At 31.7% G+C, this 20,230-nt stretch overlaps 1 protein-coding gene across 3 annotated transcripts in view; it reads right to left on the minus strand.

The window, feature by feature from the left end:
• Positions 1-6,715: 6,715 nt before the first annotated feature.
• The window catches only part of tay (tay bridge), a 494,398-nt gene continuing 480,883 nt past the window's right edge, over positions 6,716-20,230 (minus strand). For all 3 annotated transcript variants that reach the window (XM_067276200.1, XM_067276199.1, XM_067276198.1), the window contains 2 exons: positions 20,192-20,224; positions 6,716-12,771 (listed from right to left, as the gene is read on the minus strand). In XM_067276200.1, coding sequence (XP_067132301.1) covers positions 11,523-12,771; positions 20,192-20,224 — 1,282 coding nt within the window. In that variant the 3' untranslated portion in view covers positions 6,716-11,522. The remainder of the gene's footprint in view (positions 12,772-20,191; positions 20,225-20,230) is intronic.

A 20,230-nucleotide genomic window follows, 5' to 3' on the forward strand; every position in this document is an offset into this window, starting at 1 on the left:
TTTGGACTCTTTGCCCCGTGAGCATTAGAGGCAGTTAAGGAGTTACGACGTCAGTGATTCAGAGTTGCCATCGCTTTCTGATTAAGATTAAAGAGGTTTGTAAAAGTCTCCAAAAACCACCGAAATTTACTCTTATTTCCGTTTTAGTAAGTAGACCAGTAGATAATAAGCATTAAGCTAACCATTGTAATTTTCATATTTATCACGATAAAATTCACAGTGAAATGTGAGTATTACGATAAACTAATCGTATGCCAGACTATTAATTGGGTACGGCCGTTCAAATGTCTTTTTAGGAACCCCTAATGCCTCATTTTTTCACACGTCCTCTTAGAAATGCCCATCGTGGAGTCGGCCAGATCCACAATGGGAGGTCACCTGGCCCTCCCATTATGGATCTGGAACTACCCTAAAAAATTCTTGGGGTTTTGATCCGTCGGGATTCAATCGCGGGTCCCTCAAAACTGTTGGCTGGTGTCTTAACTGCTTCACTCATTCTACCAAGCAATTAAGAAATGCAATTAGAAGTTTAAATGTAAAATTATATTTTTTCAAATTCATTATAATCTCATCAGCTAATTCATTTCATTGCAAATTTAAATCTTAAATTTAAAAGTGAACAAATGCGCCGTGGTGCTTTTCCCCCACTTTCACTTTCACCTTAAAAAACAATTAAACTTATAAATCTGAAAAGTACCTGCTTTACAGCAATTTGCTTCATACGTGATTAACTATAAACTCCGTGGTATTTTGGGACAAATCGTTTTCGAAATTGGGTAAATTCTGTTAACTTTTATCGTATAATTTTGTAGAGATTCCATATAGACACGATCATTTTATACTTTTTAACGTTGTTAGCGTCGAATCGACGCTTCTAGCTTTTCTATTATTATTTCTTCGTTTTCCTAGTCTCCAGACAAAGCGAAAGCCTGAAAACTTAAATTTGTATACAATTAGGATAATGGTATTCACATGGATGGATTGAAAACCAATTCAATATATTAAATCCATTATCATAAATATATTCGATTTAACCCAACGAATAAATTCAAAATAAGTGGTGTATATTCAAAGATGAATAATAATTAAACAGCTAAAAAGCAAATTTTGAAGTAATCAATTACTAGAATCGATTTTCGGTGGCGAGATTTGTTTTCCTCCTTCGATTTCTATTAAAGCTGACATCGATGATGAAATGTAGTAATGCGAAATACTTTGGACATTGGAAACGACAAAAAAAATTGTGGAAAGAGAGAAGTCGAATCAATTTATTCTTCGAAAAAAGTAGTCATTGAAAAAGTTGTTTTCGTTAAATTTACCATTTATCGATCTATCAAACCGATTTTAGCTCGTATTTACGGCCTCGTTATTTAATTTCGATCTGTAGCACTATCAATAAAAGTATCATTAATACCATATCAATTGCGAGTGAACCTTAAATGCTCAAAGTTTTTCACGTTAATAGAATCGTCGATCGATATCTTCGCTTTAAATAATTCCCTCTTCCATATAACGTTTGCAAAAGCTCGAAATATTAACGCTTTTAAATAAATATCGTATTTAAAAATACAAATATCTCGAATATATTGCAAGTAAAATATATTTATGATAATGTATGATATTTACGTCGATTAATTTCATTTTCAATCCATTCGAAATGTGTATGTTATTATTCCCGATGTAAACTCGAAGAGATGACGTCGAAATAACTTTTTAGAGAAAAAAACGAAACGGGGATTTCATTACCATCGTTTGATTGCCTGTAACGCTATATATTAGAGGTGTATCTTATATAACTATAAAAATTTAATTATTCTATATTCGTATAAAAGTAACTTTCCACTGTACTATTTTTATTCCGTAAGCCACTACAAGCTCCGAAAACTAGATTCAATCCTCTGACCCCCTCTAGTGAAACCGTGGTACATTTTAACGTCTTGATTTAAAATACAATTATTAGTAGTTTACTGTGGAAGGGTTTCTAAATTTTGTGTAAACGGTTTTATGATGAGCATTACACACGTCATAATATAAAATCTTGAGATGGAAGAATATAAATGGGAATTTTCTGTGCGAGTTACATAATACACACACCTACACATTTACTCTACTCGTATGTACTCACACTGCCATAAAAATTAGCGCACCAAGGAGGAGTCGTCGTATCGCTGCGAAACTTGGAATGTAGCTGTCTCGCGCAGATATGGAAATAGAGTTGTAGCTTGATGGCAGAAGGCATTAAAGTCTGTCCCCTTGACATAAAAAAATCGCGCAAAGGCACCTTGTCTCTAGTTTACCTGTTTAAGAGGAACGCTATATCACTAGAGATGCCTTTACGTTGCAATCGAAGACCATACGAACAATTAACCGAGTTTGAGTGGGGAAAGGATCAGATTGAGAAGCCGGATGGTCATCTCTCCGAACAGCCCGCCAACTAGGCCGATCTGACAACACTGTGAAGAGGTGTTGGAATCAATGGATAAGACAGAGCTCGCGCACACAGCGTCCAGGATCGGGACGCCCTCTGCAGGTCACTAGTCGAGACAACTTATCCTCCCACAATCACGCACACAGCTGATCGTATCGTTGTCCGTAATCCGGACGCAGATTGCGCCATCATTACTAGGCCCCTATGTCTGTCCGTACCATTTCGAGGTGCTTGGGGTGAGGAACATTTGGTATCGCAGCGGCCATTACAGTGGGTGCTGCCATTGACAACACCCGCCGTCGCCTCCGTCTGGAGTGGTGTGCTGCTCCCGACGGAATTGAATTGCAATCATCTGTACATCGATGAATCCAGATTCAGTTTGGGCACTGACGATGGCCGTGTTTGTGTCTGGAGGTCACGTGGCGAATGCCTCAGTCCTGCCTACGCTTTGGAGATGCACACCGCCGCACAACTGGTGTGGTGGTCTGGGGTGCCATTACATACGACAGCCGGTCACCTCTAGTAGTGATTCAAGGGACCATGAAAGCCTAGCGGTATGTTTCCTGGCCTGCCCGGTCCCGATTTGTCATCGATCGAACATGTCTGGGAACACTCGGGACACCAAGTTGGACAGCCTAGGAGTTTGGCCGAACTAGAGGACCGCTTGCGGCAACTGTGGAACTGTGAACTGAGAGGCCGCGGGACACCATACGGCAACTGTAAGCCTCCATGCTTGCCCACATTGCGTGTTCGCATAGAAGTAACCGAACAGTGTACTAGAACCTCCTTTCATTTGTAATGATCATAAATCACAACGTGATTGTGATTCGGGGTCATTTATTGCAAGAATAATTAATAATAAACCAAATTACATTGTTTACAAAAAAAGGTAAAATAATTTTGATGGCGAAGTCGGGCATAGCAATGCCCCTTTGCTTCTTCGTATCTGTTGTAATCACGAATTGAAATATCAGTCTATAATTATAAATTTAATATATATATGCCAGCCTTAATTTTTGTTTTTAACGAAGGTCTGATTCTTAATAAATCTCTAATAAAGAAAAAAATATAATAAACTACAGTATTTTATTAACGTCTCATCTTTTTTTCCTAGATGTTTCCAATTTTCTTAAATTTATCTAAGTCGTAAATTTATTAACTTAAATTCAAAAAACACGACAATATCAAATACTTTATCTTTAACTGTTCAAAAGAATCAAATTGTTGTTGATTTTAACTTTTTATTGAATATTTTGTCTTTTTTTAAACGCTTTTCCACCCTATGGACACCAAGGCCTTTTAATCAAGGGCATCTTTGGTTCGATCAGTGCATAATGGGACGGCCGGATGGTGAGGGACATTGTTTTATCCACTCTGCCACAGTGGTCGTGGATTCGCGCCTCGCCAACTGGCTGGCCACATGGAGTTTTTCGGGTTTTCTTCACGTTAGTAATACGTAAATAGGGACTATTTTCTCATAAAAGACCTCTCGGAAGGCATCGCCCATGTGTTGCATTGCTATATATCAGGGGTCGCGAGCTAGCGGCCTTGATGGTTTATTCTCTAAAAATCAATGTTTCTAATATTTTGCTAGGATTAAAACAGAAAATAAAAATCAAACTTCTGTGGTACATTTTAACAAGTAAGTCGAAAAGGTCTCGCAACAAAAGGTTTTTTGGCTTCAATTTGAAAACATTATAGACCTATAAATTCCCACTGTCGTCCGTCTCTCTCTCATCTTAATCTATACAATGGAGTTAGATAAATGAAATAGGGGCCTCCTGCTCCCATGAAAACCATAGGGTCAGGAGGCCCCGATTAACTATATACAAACTTCCGATGCAAACCGGAAGTCAAGTTATTTAAATTCAAAACTTTTTCCCTTGAAAGCAGTTAATACGATTCCATTGCTAACCGAAAAGTATGATGTATAGGGGCCGCTACTAATTTGAGCTGGACAGCATACATTTGAAATGAAATAAATTAGTCACAATGCCGGGCTGCAATTTTTATGTCACAATAAATAATTGTTCGTTTTAGTTTACGATATGTTTTGATTTACCGAATAATAAGGAATACGGCTCGCGTCTGATATACATCTGACGGGCCCTTTGCTGTATTTGAGCTTGAGATCATTGCCGTATTTGAACAAACCAAACCTTATAGTGCCATTTCATTCAAGCAAAATGTTGCCATATTTAATCCTGTTTGCTATATAATCTTCGCAGTTCCTATTTTAGAATGCTTGCTCACTTATTTCAAGCGATTTCATATACCAACAGGATATCTTAATATAAAGTAACTCAACTTACAGAACAGCGACTAGGCCAAAAACAAGTGGACTAAACATATCGGATCGTAGGTGGCAATTCATTGTAGCGTGCTAGTATATATATATGTATATGCAATATAAAGGTTTCCGTGTCTATGCCACAAAATATATCATTTGACGTAATTAGGTTTTACATTTTAACATAATAATAATTTGAATTTTGCAGTAATTAAAAAGTCCTTTTAACTGAAAAAAATGACGGTCGGATGACCGAACGGTTAAAATATCGGACTACGTTTTGGGGTACTCGAGAATGAATCTGAAAGAGTCGAGCAAACCCCAGAAATATTTCGAAAGTGCTTCGTCTCAGATATGTAGAGCCCGTCCTCACCGCCCGGCCGCTCCTTTGTGGATCTGGTCGAACCCACTATGTTCTTTAGTGAACACAAACTGGTGTCCAAAACAAACTGGAAAAACCTCTGAATCCCATATTCCGTCTAGTTTTACGAAATCTATATAGTGAAGATCAGAAAAAATATTTTTCAATAAAGGATGTCGGTTGTAGAATTTATGGGATAAGGCAATGTAACACATGGGCGATCTGACAGGGAAAGATTTTCTATGGGAAACTGTGAAGACGACGTGCTAAACACGTGAAGAAAACCAGGAAAATGACACGTAGCCAGCTCGTTGGTAAGATGCGAACCCCACGACCAACTGCTAGCACTTAGTGATTTCATCTACTCGGCCATTGGTGACGCAATTTTTAATAAAAAATCTATTTTTAAAAATAAGTCGTATAAAATTAAATTAAACATTCAAACATTTGAAGAATCTGTATGTGTTCTTTAGTGATCTTAAAAATATTTAAAAAGTGTAAGAAAAACAATTACGATAGCGGACAGTTTATTTAGAACAAAGAACGTTGAACTAAAAGCCTTTCGCTCATATACGACTTGAGCTTTTTCAGTTTACGCTAGCAGTTGTATACGAACGAAATATTTTAAACAAATTGCTCTCTATCGTGTATTAAGTTATATGAACTGTTTTTTTTCGTTTTGTTGATTTTTCGTGTTAAAGGGAAGTTAAATTCTGTAATTTATAAACGCATATCAAATTCATGTGTATTTCAGAAGACAGCTTTTTAGCCGAAGCAGTCAAGACATCATCCTACCTCGGGTAGGCTGACGAGCAATCCCAAAGTTTTTCATAGGTGGTTTATTTCAGATATGTCGGGCTCCCGTCCCTCACCATCCGGTCCCTTTAACTGAATTTGAACCCCCCTAAAAAATCCCCAGAATTTTCCGGGGAGTGATCCGACCGGATATGTTGGCCCCATTCCTGACCACCCGACCGAATCCATAATGGGCTTGCTACAAAAGAGAACGTGTGCGCTCACAGGGAAAAAAGAGCAAAAAAAAAAAAAAATTTCCATAGTCCCCAAGAGCACCCCGATGGCAGATTGCCCATATGCTGCGCTGTCATTTCCCATCAAACCGAATCCACGATGGCCCTGATAAAAAGATTCCCTTAGTATTCAGAGAGGAAAGAGTAAAAAGAAAGTTCAGTTAATCCAGCGATTTGAAAAAAAGTTCTGGAATTTGAAGATTATTTTGTTGATTTTGATAAAAAAAAAAAATCTTTTCAGGAATTTTTTCTATGTGATTTGAATAAAAACTTTTTCCAATTAATTTGAGTTTTGAGGCGCACTTCGAAACGAAATCTGAACTAAGCTTACATTATTGAATCCTCACTCGAAATTGTACAATTCTTTTCAACTTTCCATATATAGTACAGATGAAAAGAATTGGTGGAAAAAAAATCTGTCCATAGGAAGTTAAAGGCATATCATATTATTGAAATTTTTTCAAATAATCTATATTTGGAACGAGTGGGGGAGTTAGGTTGCCTACGGCGGCCAGGAAGAAGTTCCCCTAATGATTTATAAAACGACATATTATATTTTGTGTATTTAAGAAAATGTAAATTATTTTTATTTCAATGATTGATTCGTATTTTTAAAATATGGATTTATTCTGCTATGGTATAATTCATTTGTAACACAAGTAACATGTTGCTCGTTTTACGAGTTACACAAAACATTTAAGAATAGTTTTAACATCAATCATTACCGCAAATAAAAAAATTTCATCTTAAATTAATTGTCAAAGCCGCCGAAAGTTGACGACAAAGAAGATACTTGTCCTGGGCCCCATCGAAATCTAGCAAATAAGACGAAAATAAATATTTTTCAATATATTTATATTCAATACATACAATATCAATCTAAAAATTTCATCATTAAAATTATTTAATAAGTATTCTTCGTGACATCACGGTCAGCTTAAAATTTCCATTGTGTGTAAAAGCAAGTAAATTGACTGGTATTTTTTATTAATAATATATTTCAAGGTTAATTTATGTATTAAAAACATAACTTACATCGAAAAAGATATGATATTAATTGGTATATTTTACAAGGTTTTAATTCTGAAATTAAATTTCAGTTAGTTTCGGTGGCAATGCACGTTTTACGTGATCGAAAAGCGAATTTTTGTCGGTGCTTATTGAAAACTTTATTGTTAGAAATAGAAAAGATTAATATATTGATGAGATATTAAATACAAATGAGTAAATTTTCTTTGAATAATGTAAAAATTTTGAGTAAATTTGTTAAAATTAGAGTAAGGGCGTGAAGAAACTTGGGCCGGATTGCTCTAAAAACGGTTCGATCTTTAAACTTATTAAATAATGTTATAGTGATAAAATTACATTGTTATTATAGGTAGTTAATAAAACTAAAAATATTTTGATAGCTGCAGATAAAAAACATAATAATCATAGGAACCATTCATTAATAAAATATGATTTGACTGACTGATACTTTTTTGGCACCAAAGCCATAAACGTTAATTGTGCCAAATGAAAATGACGGAAAAATACAATTGAAATTTTTGACGGTTATGGACTTTCAATTTCACAAAAGAATCAATCAGCGTAAAAAGAGAATAAGAAATAATTCTAGATTCGGATTATCCAACGGAAAAAGTCAGATTGAATCTGAATTCGGATCTTACCGTATGACCATCTGGCTGACCGGCATAAGCAGAAACGAAGACTCGATCAGAGTTAACCCGCAGTAATATGTATTTTGCAATTTTCATGGTTACAAAAGAGAATAAATGTGAATTATTATAAGCAAAGATTCATTCATAATCTAGTCTCGAAAGCAGTCAGTGATAAACATTATTAAAAAAAAGTCTCATGGAAAAGCATTAATTTTTTCATTTCTAGACTAAGTAAGTATAGTCCTTCAAACTAATCAGTTGACAGTTGTTGAATCAGACTGAACTATTTGTTGGAGGGCGAGACTGCTTTATTAGTTGTAAATAGTTTTTTTGCAACCTTGGAGCAATAGGTACCACGAATGGTTTAATTAAAAACGGTTTAGTATGGTTTGACAACTGCTAACTTATGTTGGAAGAACTATTACAGAATTATTTACCTATTACTTACTAAGGATATATTTTTTGAAAATAGGATTTAATGATCAAAGATTTTATCATTGATATTACAGAGGCCTTTTTTGCAATTATGTTTTTACATGTCTTACCTCAATACCACTTAAATATAATCTGAGAAATTCTGACGAATCTGATTTAAAATAAGATTTCTTTCCACAATGAAAACTGAAATATTCATTCGGTAAAATAAATTTATAGATGACAACCATTTTGATATTAAACATTTTCTTATTTGCATACATTAAAAAACAAAATATAACGTTAGTAAAATAGTAATAATTTCATTAACATAAATTTTAGTTTCAGAAACCTGAAACGAATCTAAATTCAAAAAAATATATATAATAAGCTACTTAAATTTATTTTCATATTTTTTGGATTTTCTTCTACGATGCTAACTAATCTATTCATCAGGGGGTCTTCAACCCTTTTCCGAGAAGGACCATATGAGCTAGAAAAGACAAGTCTAGGGGCCAGGTACGAAAAGGTATGCCAAAGATTACAGATAGAGATTTTTTTTTTACTTCTGAATGACAACGGACTAAATCGTTGTGAAATTTGAAACTGCTTTTTCGAAAGTCATCAAAATCGGGCACTATATATTAAAATCTTTACGTATTCGTATCATTAACGAAACATATCGAGAATTGATCCTTGAATACCAAGGGTAGTATCTGCGAAATAATCAGTATCTGTTTTTATATTATTTATGCTAGTATATATTCAATTAATAGTAGCCTAATGCGTTTTGTGCTTATATTTGGATGCAATGAAAGATTGCCGTAATTTAAAGAATAAGATATTATTACTACTAAGAAGTTATGTAATAATTTAATAATGGTAATTTGAAAAGTTATACGCGCGAAATCATGTTAAATCTGTCCTAAAACTGAAAATAATTAAGTGTGTTAGGTACATTTTGGGCATGAATTGAAAAAAATCATTATCGTGTATTGTTTTGAAGATGCTTTAAGTGTAGTAGTAATTAATTAATTTTTGTATTGTGCAATATTTCGAACATATTACTTTACTAATTTAAAAAAAAAACAGCATCAAAAATTTCTTGCCAAAATTTATAAGTGATTGCTTTGCATAATATAAAATGAGCTTGTAACATTTTTCATACTTTATCTTTTCTGATCAATTCTTTTTGATAGCAGATGATCAAAACTTAATTTTAGCAGAATATATCACAGGCTATTTATAATTTGTTAAATATTTAATATATGGACACACATATTTTAAAAGATTTAATTTTTAGAAATTACCACAGTAAATATGAAATAACTTCTTGAGACATTTAATATTTCATTTGTACAAAATTTTAATTATAAACGTTTTCCATTTTATCTCTATTTATATTACATTTTAATATTTTTCTCTCAAATTTAGCTTTTGTTTTCTGAACCTATTGTTCAGAATACTAAAATTATTTCTTTATAATAGATTTTGTCTTAAATTCCATTCTTATAAATCAAATTTATAAATTATATATATATATATATATATTTATTTATACACAGAATAACAAAGATCTTAATTTTTTGAATCTTTCAATGATTAAAACTGTTAAATTTTGATAGAATTGAGAGGGAGATTTAATTTTAATTTTGGGAGAATTAAAATCGTTTAATACAGTTAGTGATATGAATCTGATAATACTTTTGATTTAGTTTGTGGAATGAATATGGAAATAAACATTTATTGAATATATGTGTGGGACAAGTCTATTGAGAATATATTATATAGTTTTCTGCACATTTTCATGTTAAAAGTTGTCATATTTTTATAAATTTACTATAAATTATTTCAAATGGAAGTATCAATTGAAACTTAAAATATTGTAAGTATTTTTCATTAAATAAAATATGATATTTTTAAAATGATTTACTTCATCAACAATATTTAATACTTTATGTACATTTGAAAATTACTATTCCTGTGGAACATTTAGAGCAAATTTTATCAAAATGCATAAATAGTACAAATATATTCTAATGTACAGTGCCATTTATTAAGGATGGAGATTTGACTAATATATTATCGAGCAAATAATAAAGTCCATAGTCATTCCACCATTTCATTTATTTCTCTATACACTAAATAGAAACATTTTTCCAATGTACATGTACACTCCTCATCACCTGGAACCCCGAGAATGCACGTGGGATGAAATACCAAACAGAGAACCACTGTCTGTCCTATAAAATCTGTTCTCTTTTATAAATAAAATTCAATGTACATACAGCACATACAGGCAGGGCTAAAATGGTACACAATTGGCTTGAGTTCTAAATGTGGTTCTCCCCCTATGAAACAAAAAGTGTCTTTTAATTAGGCAGTTGATACTGCAATATAGCCAAAAGACACAAATTTGTGGATGGTTGGTTCAAATGCAGCAAGAATGAGGGATGATGTATATGATTTAACAATAATCAGCTCCCCCCTCCCAGTTTTACCATGATGACAAACATTTTTTCGTCCATTTACATAGGCTGTTAATTGTGGCAAAGGAAAGATTGATAAACAAACTTTGAAAAACATTTTGTATTTCCCTGTTCACATATCTTACAATATCTGTTAGGAAATCTGTTGTAAACTATTGCGTGCAATTTTGTTTTGACTACAGATATTAGATTTTTACACCAAAGATCTGATTTGGTGAAATACTGTATCAGTACCATCACAAATCCAATGAAGAAGTCTAAAATGCAAGATCATATCTGAGCAGATTCTGCTTGGCAATTGTAAACCAAATAAAATGGCTCAATACTGCAGACAGACAGCTTGTCATCTACAATAAATATGCAAAAAGTGCAAGTCTTGAATGCAGCATATAAATCCATAACATTTGGTGTTGCCACTAGAAGTACATTGACAGACAAATAATACTTTCTTCTCAGTCTACTTGTTGCTGTACAACCACCAATGAAAGACGTGCAATCACTAGTATTTCTAATAAAATGACTGTTATTTTTTTGTTTTTGTGTCTATAGCATTGTAGAAAGGTTAGGGTGGTGCTGATTTTTCATGTTCTGAGTGATGTGCACATAGCATCTACAAACACAGCCAGTTGAAGAGGCACAAATTCGTCGTTTCGTCAGCATGGGACTTCAGCGGGGAGGAGGATATGTGCATGAGAAAGACAAGACAATCACTTCACGCTGGTTTGCGTGTACAACAAACAATGTAGGAAATGTCAATTTCATTCACTCCATCAAGGAGGCAACTAATATATATAACACAGTATATATATTACAATAGAAGAGAATATACACAACACGAGTCAGTTCGGACGTTACCTGGATTGGGAATTTAGTTCAGCTGGAAGTTCTCGTCTGTCCTTAGTGTGGAATGGTTCATGGGAGTTTTCCAAAATTGTGCCAGAACCAGCACCTAATTTATGTAGAAGAGGCGATGAACCTCTGCTATGTTGTCCCGTATGATTTTGCACAACCACAGTTCCACCACCACTACCAACACTAACAGGAACACTGCATGGTATAAGAGGTGGTGGGATACCATTTCCTGGAGTTGTCCCACTTTTTGACTTGGTATTTCCAGGATTAGAACTAGAAGCACACAGACTATTCAGATAAGGATTGGATGTTGCAAGAGATGGAAATATACTACTTGCTACAGTAACCGAAGGGATTCCAGGTCCATGACCATATGGGGGATCTGTAGGCCTTAAAGGTGGTGGAAGCAGTTTTGCCCTATCAAAGGCAACTGCTTGTCTTTCCCTATCTAATTGCCTCTGACGTTCTAAATCTCTTACAGAAGGATCATTATTTGATACAGAAACTGACGACATCTGTCGACTAAATTCCACATCCCTGAAACGTTCATGTGTTGGCAGTGCCATCATGGAGGATCGTGTAGTTGCAATATATCGTTGCATTAATTCCCTCTCTCTCTCTATTTCTCTAGACTGTAGAAAGTCTAGATTTCGAAAATGGTCTCTTAATTCACTGCCAGAACTAGCGATTGCTGCCGAAGTTGTTGCCGGATTAAAAGGACCCCAATAATGAGGAACCTGAGAATGAGGTGGCCGATCGGGCCCGAGTCCCAGTGGTCCCATCACATGTGTTCTGTCTAGGGAATTTAATCCTAACGTTGAAGAATGAGGTGGTACTGTAGTCCTAGTTGAAAAATCAGCAGGTGCAACTGTGGCTTCAGACTGAGGGGTATCACTAGGCCTTGTTCTATCTCTTTCTGAAGGCACCGAGCTAATAGCACTGACTGCCGAGTCCCTTGAATTAGAATTTGATGTGTTATCTTCTTCTTTTCGTTCTTCTTTTACTTTAATTTCCTGTTTTGTAGGAGCAATACTGCTTGATTCAAAGGCACTACCATTCTTCAGGCTTCCAGGCAATGGTTCTCGACTACTACGAATAGGAGAGCGCGAAGTCTCTCTTCTTTCTCTAGATTTTTCCCATTCTTTTTCTCTTTCTCTTCCTCTATCAACTAAGTCACCATTACGTATACTTTCAGAATTGGTGACGTGATGATGGTGATGATGGTGAATGACCCTATTTTCCCTATCCCTGAAAAATACAATACAATAAAATTTGAATGAATCTTATTCAATTTATAATATACATATACAATATTTTTGCATTTTTTAAATCGGTTTATGAATGTTTCACATAAAAGTTTGTATAATATATACAAAACATTTTATTATAAATTAAACAGTAAAAATCAGTATTGAAGTTCTGATAGATTGAATTCTGCTGAAATGATAATACACAAAATTCTACAAATAAAAATTTAAGCTACAGCAAAAGCAATTAAAACTTAAAGTTAATATGCTGGGAGTTGAAAGTGAAACTGCAAATTTGAAATTATCAAGTTTTTTCCTCATATTATTTTATTGTTATCTAATTTGCAATTGACGTACAGTATAACAGACTTTCTTACATAATATGGTATTTGGGGAAAAACATGCACTCTCATCACAAAATATAATTTATTTACTATTAATGCAAAATGATAAGACTACTCATGTGAAAAAAATTTATTGCCAACACATTGTTAATGTTTAAATGGTAATGAAGATGCCCTTGTTTAGCAACATAACAAAACTCTAGAATCAGCTCCTGATATAAAGTTTGACCAATAGCTGTTTGGAACTTCAACCAACTTTTTCTTCACTTGTTATACAGTGCTTAACTTGATTTTGTATGCCATCCATTAGCACAGACCAGTCTTTTTTGATACCCCAGTTCCAAGCAATTGAAAAATTTTGGATTATGGTTTGGAGGATTGTTTTCTTTGAGTTGAGCATCAATTTTGTACCCAATTGGCTTTGCTTAAATCTGATGTGCATATGAGCAGTGGCTAGATAGAACCAAAAAATGATATAAGGTACCAATTTCTTCTCAATGCATTTAGTTATGTGAATCCTGATTAGCTCCTTTTGACTCCTTGAAAAATGGTTCTGATGATTATTTTGGTCCAACTGTATAACTTCTGTCTAAATTTTGCCTTGAAGTACAACTTTTCTTGTCATTGAGTATTTCTCTCTTCTTTACAAAGTAATCCGTAGGATGAGGAGGAAGGAAAGGATAGTAATTCTGGTGTCATCCACGATTACGTCGAATATGAAAGGATATCTTTTGTGCCTTTGAAGACAGTAAACATTCTGCTGTTGCCTCAATTCTTAACCTAGACTTCTGGCCATTTCTGATGCAGACTTTTGCCTCCTCACCAATTATTATATGTCAAACACCATCCTTTTCATAGTCAGACATCCCATATCTTTTAGACAAGTTGATGCTGAAAACAACTTTGGTATTGAAGGTTGCACTTGTCTTTGTACTGTCACAACCTTTTTCTAGTCTATCCAGGATCTTGTAAACCCACTTTCACTTGAAACTAGCAGTCACAAAATGTTTAAGGACGTTCGATTATTTTTGTTTTTGGACCAAGCTCATAAAACATCTCTAATTTTCACTGAACTGTTTTCTATATATCTCATTGTGATAATTTGGAAAAAATAACCACGTATTTAATATCAGTTGAAAGCGAGCAACTTCATTCTATTCTTGTACAGATATCATGAATCCAAGAATGCATTCAAATTTGTGCACTTTTCCCCAAATACCATAAATATATATATGTCTTCAGAAAAATTATAATACAACAGTGCTTTTCCACATAGCTTTAAAATGTGTTTCACTTACTAAATAATTTTATGAATTAATCAAGTATTCAAAAATTTTTATTAAAAACAATTGAAAGATTGATAGAGAATTTATTTGTGAACGGGATCAAACAGTTTCCTTTTCAACTATCAACATATTATTTATTTTAAGATGCCTTTTTGTTACAGACACTACTCAAAACTAATATTAAAAATGTTGTCCAGACTTTTTACTGATACCAAGATAAAGATAAAATCTATAATAATTTGAAATTGTATTTTCAAATTACTTTTTTAATCAATTTTTTAATCTTGGTTCTTAATTACACTGGAATAGGAAAAAAATCCAAGAAAAATATTCACTTCAAAAACTTATTTTTTGCTGTTTCATTTAGATGACAGTATGATCGTCTAAATGAATTAAAATTTTATATCCACAAAAATTCCATATAAATATGCACCAAAATTGATTTGTTTGTACAGTTATGCACTGCATAATGTCTGTTTGGGGCAAATATTTGACCACATGTATCTGTATTGAAAATTTTGGATATGTTGAACTATTTTGGTGGAAAAATGTAGTTCATATAGAGAAAAGCTTGTTAAGAATCTAGCAAAACTGATCTCAAGTCTCTTGTGTACAAAGCAAATATGCAATAAACTTTACACTTGACAGCACTGCCAGGTCCTAAATTTAAAAATTTCCAGAAAACCTTGTAAAGTTTTGAGACTCCCCAGATTTAAAAAAATTTATGACATGAATAATTACATAATAAACATTTTAATTAATATTGTATGTGTACAGTACCCATATAACTTTGTAAAGTGCAAACAGCAATAGGACTGTATTCATAGTAAGATTATAATAGAAAAGGTGGTGTATAACCAGGACCAGCCCAGCATATAACCAATAATAATTTTAATGTAATCATACATTTTATTAGATGCTATACTTATGTAATAAATTATTGTATTTTCAATAACTTGAAAACTAAATTAAGAATTAATGGGATAGGCTACAGTAAATATTTGATAAGAATTGATTAGAACATCTTAGTTAAAATTTCTCTTAATTATTTTTCTATTAGATGAATTCTGCAACACAAAATTACCTTACCTTACGTAATACTAAAATATAATTTGAAATGTTGTAAACATTGGAGATGTTTTCATATTGATTATACTTTTTTTTTTATTAGAAATAACTTTGAAAAACAAAAATAAACAACAGGGAAAAGTGTCAGGATAACTAACTATCTTATGTAATTATTGGAATTAAAACTTGTAACGTTTCAAGTCCAAATACAAATACATTTTATAGAAGACAAGAAAATGTTCTACTGCAAAGCATATATCATATAAAAAAATATCTATATTAGATATTTTTATCAGAAGAAAAATCCAATCCAAAAGAACTCACAGCAAATTTTAATACTTTATATATCTCTAAATGTAATCATTACAGTTACAGATAACTTAAGAATTTAAGTGAAAACCTTCTGTTATCCTAAAAAATGGATTGGTTTATCTAGAATTCAGATTTTTAATCCCATTGAGAATCTCTGATAAATTGAACAATTGAATATCTTGAAAGACAAATGGCAGAAATTTCAGAGGACACGTACAAAATAACTAGCAGAATATGTAATGGGAACAAAATACTGTAGTTTCAATAAAAAGTCTTTGAAGATCTTTTATGCAGACTTTGTTAAAATTAAATTAATTTAACACTCAATAGTATTCCAGTGAATAATGATTCATTAGAGATTACTGGTTATCCAGAGATAAATGATTGAATAATATATCTAAAATACAAGACAAATTGTTTAAATTTACTCAGGGGGAAAAAAAAAATCATCAAAATGAATTCCTTGTAGTTCACATTTTTGTATGTTATTTAAATAAGAAAAATATACATAATAACAATATTAATAGATTAAAATTAACAATAGCAGGAAATGAATGATAAATATCAACAAAGATTCCATAATTTACATGAAAATTATAATGCAGTTAATAAACAAGAATATAAATAATGCATTAAATATAGAAGAAGTTAGAAATTTCACTAACATTAAATTTAATGATTTGCAAAATCTTAAACTGTAGATAGTTGTCAATGCATGTTAGAAATTTGATTTAATTTAATATACCAAAGGCATCTGATCTAGAAAGAAATTTGTCTAATGTGTGAGTGCATAACTAGACATATTTGAATAAAAACAAAAGTCATTGGAATACTTATATAATTTGCATTTTTATGCAATAATACAATAGACACAAACTGATTTTGATCTAAAGAAAAGTCTAAAGAAAAACTGAAAATTTCAATGAACTATAAGATTATTACAAAAATCTTCCATTAAAGCATAGTTTCCAAAGAATCCTTCTATTATCTTCCTTCAAAAAAGCAGCCACATAGGAATTCTTTCAAAAAGAAGAGAGACTTTATAGGTATGAAAATCTTAAACACCAACCAGATATGTTTTGATAATACTTCTTTACCTGACCTCTTGTTTTTCATAATCATAAACCAATTATCCTTTCAATTTGCAAATATAGCCTACTCAGAAATTCATGGGAAAGAATATATAGCAAATATACCATAAATAAAATTCACAAGCTACAATCATATTACAAAAGAATGTTAATCAAAAATAAGAGTTCCAATAATCTACATTTCAGAATAAAATATATTATTGGCAAGTTTTTCTGAAATATGAATAATTCATTACTAAATTCAGATTCAAAATGGGTATATTAAAAAAAGGAAGAAAATTATAGCAAAATACACTATTCAAAACAATTAAATTTATTGAAATATCAGTTTAGTATTGTAATCATTATGCAAACCTGACATGCAACATGCAATAAACAACAATAAAAGAAACCTTTATTAAATTTATTGTAAACAGTTTATTAAACTTTATATGTACAGTAAGACCTAGTTTAGCACTTCCTCGATTAACACTGATTCAATGCAACGTGGTCTGCTCAAAGCCTAAAAAAAGTTCAAAATTTACACTGATTCAAATTATCGCAGCATTTTATTGATTCATACATAATACGATTATTCTTGGACATGAACCAATCAGCAAAAGGTGGCAATTCATCTTAGTATTGTACTTCCCCTAAATTTATGTTTGTTTGGTGCAATTTTTGGAAAAAATATAACATCATAGATGCCATACGCAATATTGACTTTGCTTGGCAAGAATTAACTGATAAATGCATGAACAGAGTGGGGAAGAAGGTATGGCCGAAGGTAGCCAAGGATCCTATCACTGACCAAATTGTAAACCTAATTGATACAGCAGGACTAGTAGATGTAGATGAGCAGGATATTGCAGTTACTATAGGTTTCTGGTGACAATATTCAAGAACTGGAAAATAGTGATTCTGAAAACGAAGAACCCAAAGATTTCTTTAGTAAAAGTTTGGTTACAATAACCAAAATTGTTGATCAAATTATAGTGAATGATCCAGATTTCGAAAGGAGTGAAAAAGCAAGACAAAGTGTTTTAGATATGATCTTCTGCTACCGAGATTTGCTTAACGAGAAAAAAAAAAGAAACCTACAAATAACACTAGATGAGTTCATCACAAGGGGAAAAAAAAAAAAAAAAAAAATCAAGAATTTCAGAAGAGCAAGGACTTTCATTACAAAAATAATATATGCACACAGAAATATAAATTTTTACGTGTTATATAACATTTATATATTAATTTGCATAATAATATAAGTTAAAATTAAAGTAAAATTTGTTTGTGTTAGGTTGCATGTTCCCCTTTCCCTATTTTCTGTGCTAAAATGACTTTGTTTAATGCTGTTTCATTTAGCGCTTTGCTGTCTAGGAATGCATCCTAAGTGTTAAATAAGGTCTTAGTGTATAATAAGGTCTCTTCACAAACTGTAGTATGACACATTCAAAGTAACTGAAATACTAATATGCCAATTCAGAAATTCTTCATGAATAACAATATTACTTAAAACATTCATAATAAATTGATATTGTGATATCGCTAATTGCTTTAAGTAATGTATTTTAATGTATTTGATGATGTAGATAATAATGCTATATAACCATAACATATAAAATATAATGTCAGATTTAAAATTCAATTGCTTAGTTTGACTGCAAATTCAGAGATAACATGATCAAATAGCAATTGATTCATCAAAACCAATCAATTGTCAGCCAGAGAAAAGCTTACTTAAAACTCTAGGCTTATGTTAGGTGATAAAGCAACATCATTAGCATTGCTATTCAATTAATATAGAATATTTACAGATAAATATATACAGTAGTTTCAAAATGTATAAATTTACATATATAAATCAGATAAACAAAATATTGTCTTCTATAAAATTATTCTTTGATATTAATAATAATACACAAAGATATAGATGTTAGACTTAATATATCTTGAATATTATGTATTAAAATAAGTGCAATAATTTAAATAAATGCAACAAAGTAAAAAAAATGTTTTAATTTAAACACCACATGATAAAAATCTCACACTAATACATAATATGAGTTTTATATCTGCAAAAAAAATCTGATGTAACAATTCAAGTTATGCCATATATTAAATGCAAAAATCATCATCTAATTCTGGCATTTGTCTATATAAATATTGGGATATAGGAATATAATATAGATATAGGAAAGTGGTCCATAAAGTTGTTATTTTTGGAATTAAACTTAAACAAATTAAACAAATCTATCACTGTTATTTAATGATAGATAAGTCCAATGGCCCTAAGCAGAACATAACTTATACTCGGAACATACTATCCACTAATAGTCATTACTGTTAACTACGTTAATAAAAAGCAGTCTTAAAGATGTTATTTTCTGTTAGTAAAAATAACATTAACTTTATAAGGGTAGGAATCACTACAGACCCTCAAGTTTACTCTGAGCCCGGGGAAAAATCCCCACTTCTCCTTCCCTCTCAAAAACCCTGCCTCGGATAATCGGAGTTCTACTATACACCTAACCCAAATGTTTCAAATTGTAAAAATATTTAAAATTATATTATATATTGAATTAAGATGAGCAACTATTGATTTTTGTGCATTTTGTACATAAAATACAAAAACTTAAATACTTATAGATTTTTTCTTTACAAGTTATTTTTACTGTTTATCAATACTATTAACAGCCACAAATTTTTAAGAAAGAAACAGTTATAAATTCACAGAATGACTTGAGTAGAGCAAACTCCAAGGAGTTTTACTACTGTTTAGTTCACTTGAAGATAACTTATAAGAGTATAAAAGAAATGGATTTATCTTTTATTACAGTATAAAAGAGCATTCAAATTGAAACCGATTATTTTTTTTAAAAATTCAATTTTATCCATCTTTTTATAAATTAATAAAGTAATCCTAATGATATTCTATATTAATGCTTCTCCTTTTTATATAATTGTATATGATTAATTAGTTAATTAAAAACAACCAAACCATTTTCATCTGTTTTTCCTCTCTCATGAAACTCTCTCATATGAAAAAAGATCAATGGCATTTTAAAAATATTTATTATTCTAACATAAGAATTCCACTTATAAGAATAACTTAATAATTGATGATTTGTTATAGATTATTCTTAATTCATAACAATATCAGTTTATTAATTCATGATATAAAGTATTGTCAACTACTAAATAGTTTATAACTGTTGAAAACAAACTATTTATTAGCTGATATTATGTCAAAAATATAACTTTCTCAAGAAGAAAAAAGTACAAATTATTTTAAAAATTTATCATTGCTTTTATTTAATCTACAGTATATAAAACAGACATACCTTTCTTTTTGCCTCTCTTGCTCCCTTTTATCCCTGAAT

Source organism: Centruroides vittatus, unplaced genomic scaffold (assembly GCF_030686945.1).
Source record: "Centruroides vittatus isolate TY-2023 unplaced genomic scaffold, ASM3068694v2 contig_680, whole genome shotgun sequence".
NCBI lineage: Eukaryota > Metazoa > Arthropoda > Arachnida > Scorpiones > Buthidae > Centruroides > Centruroides vittatus.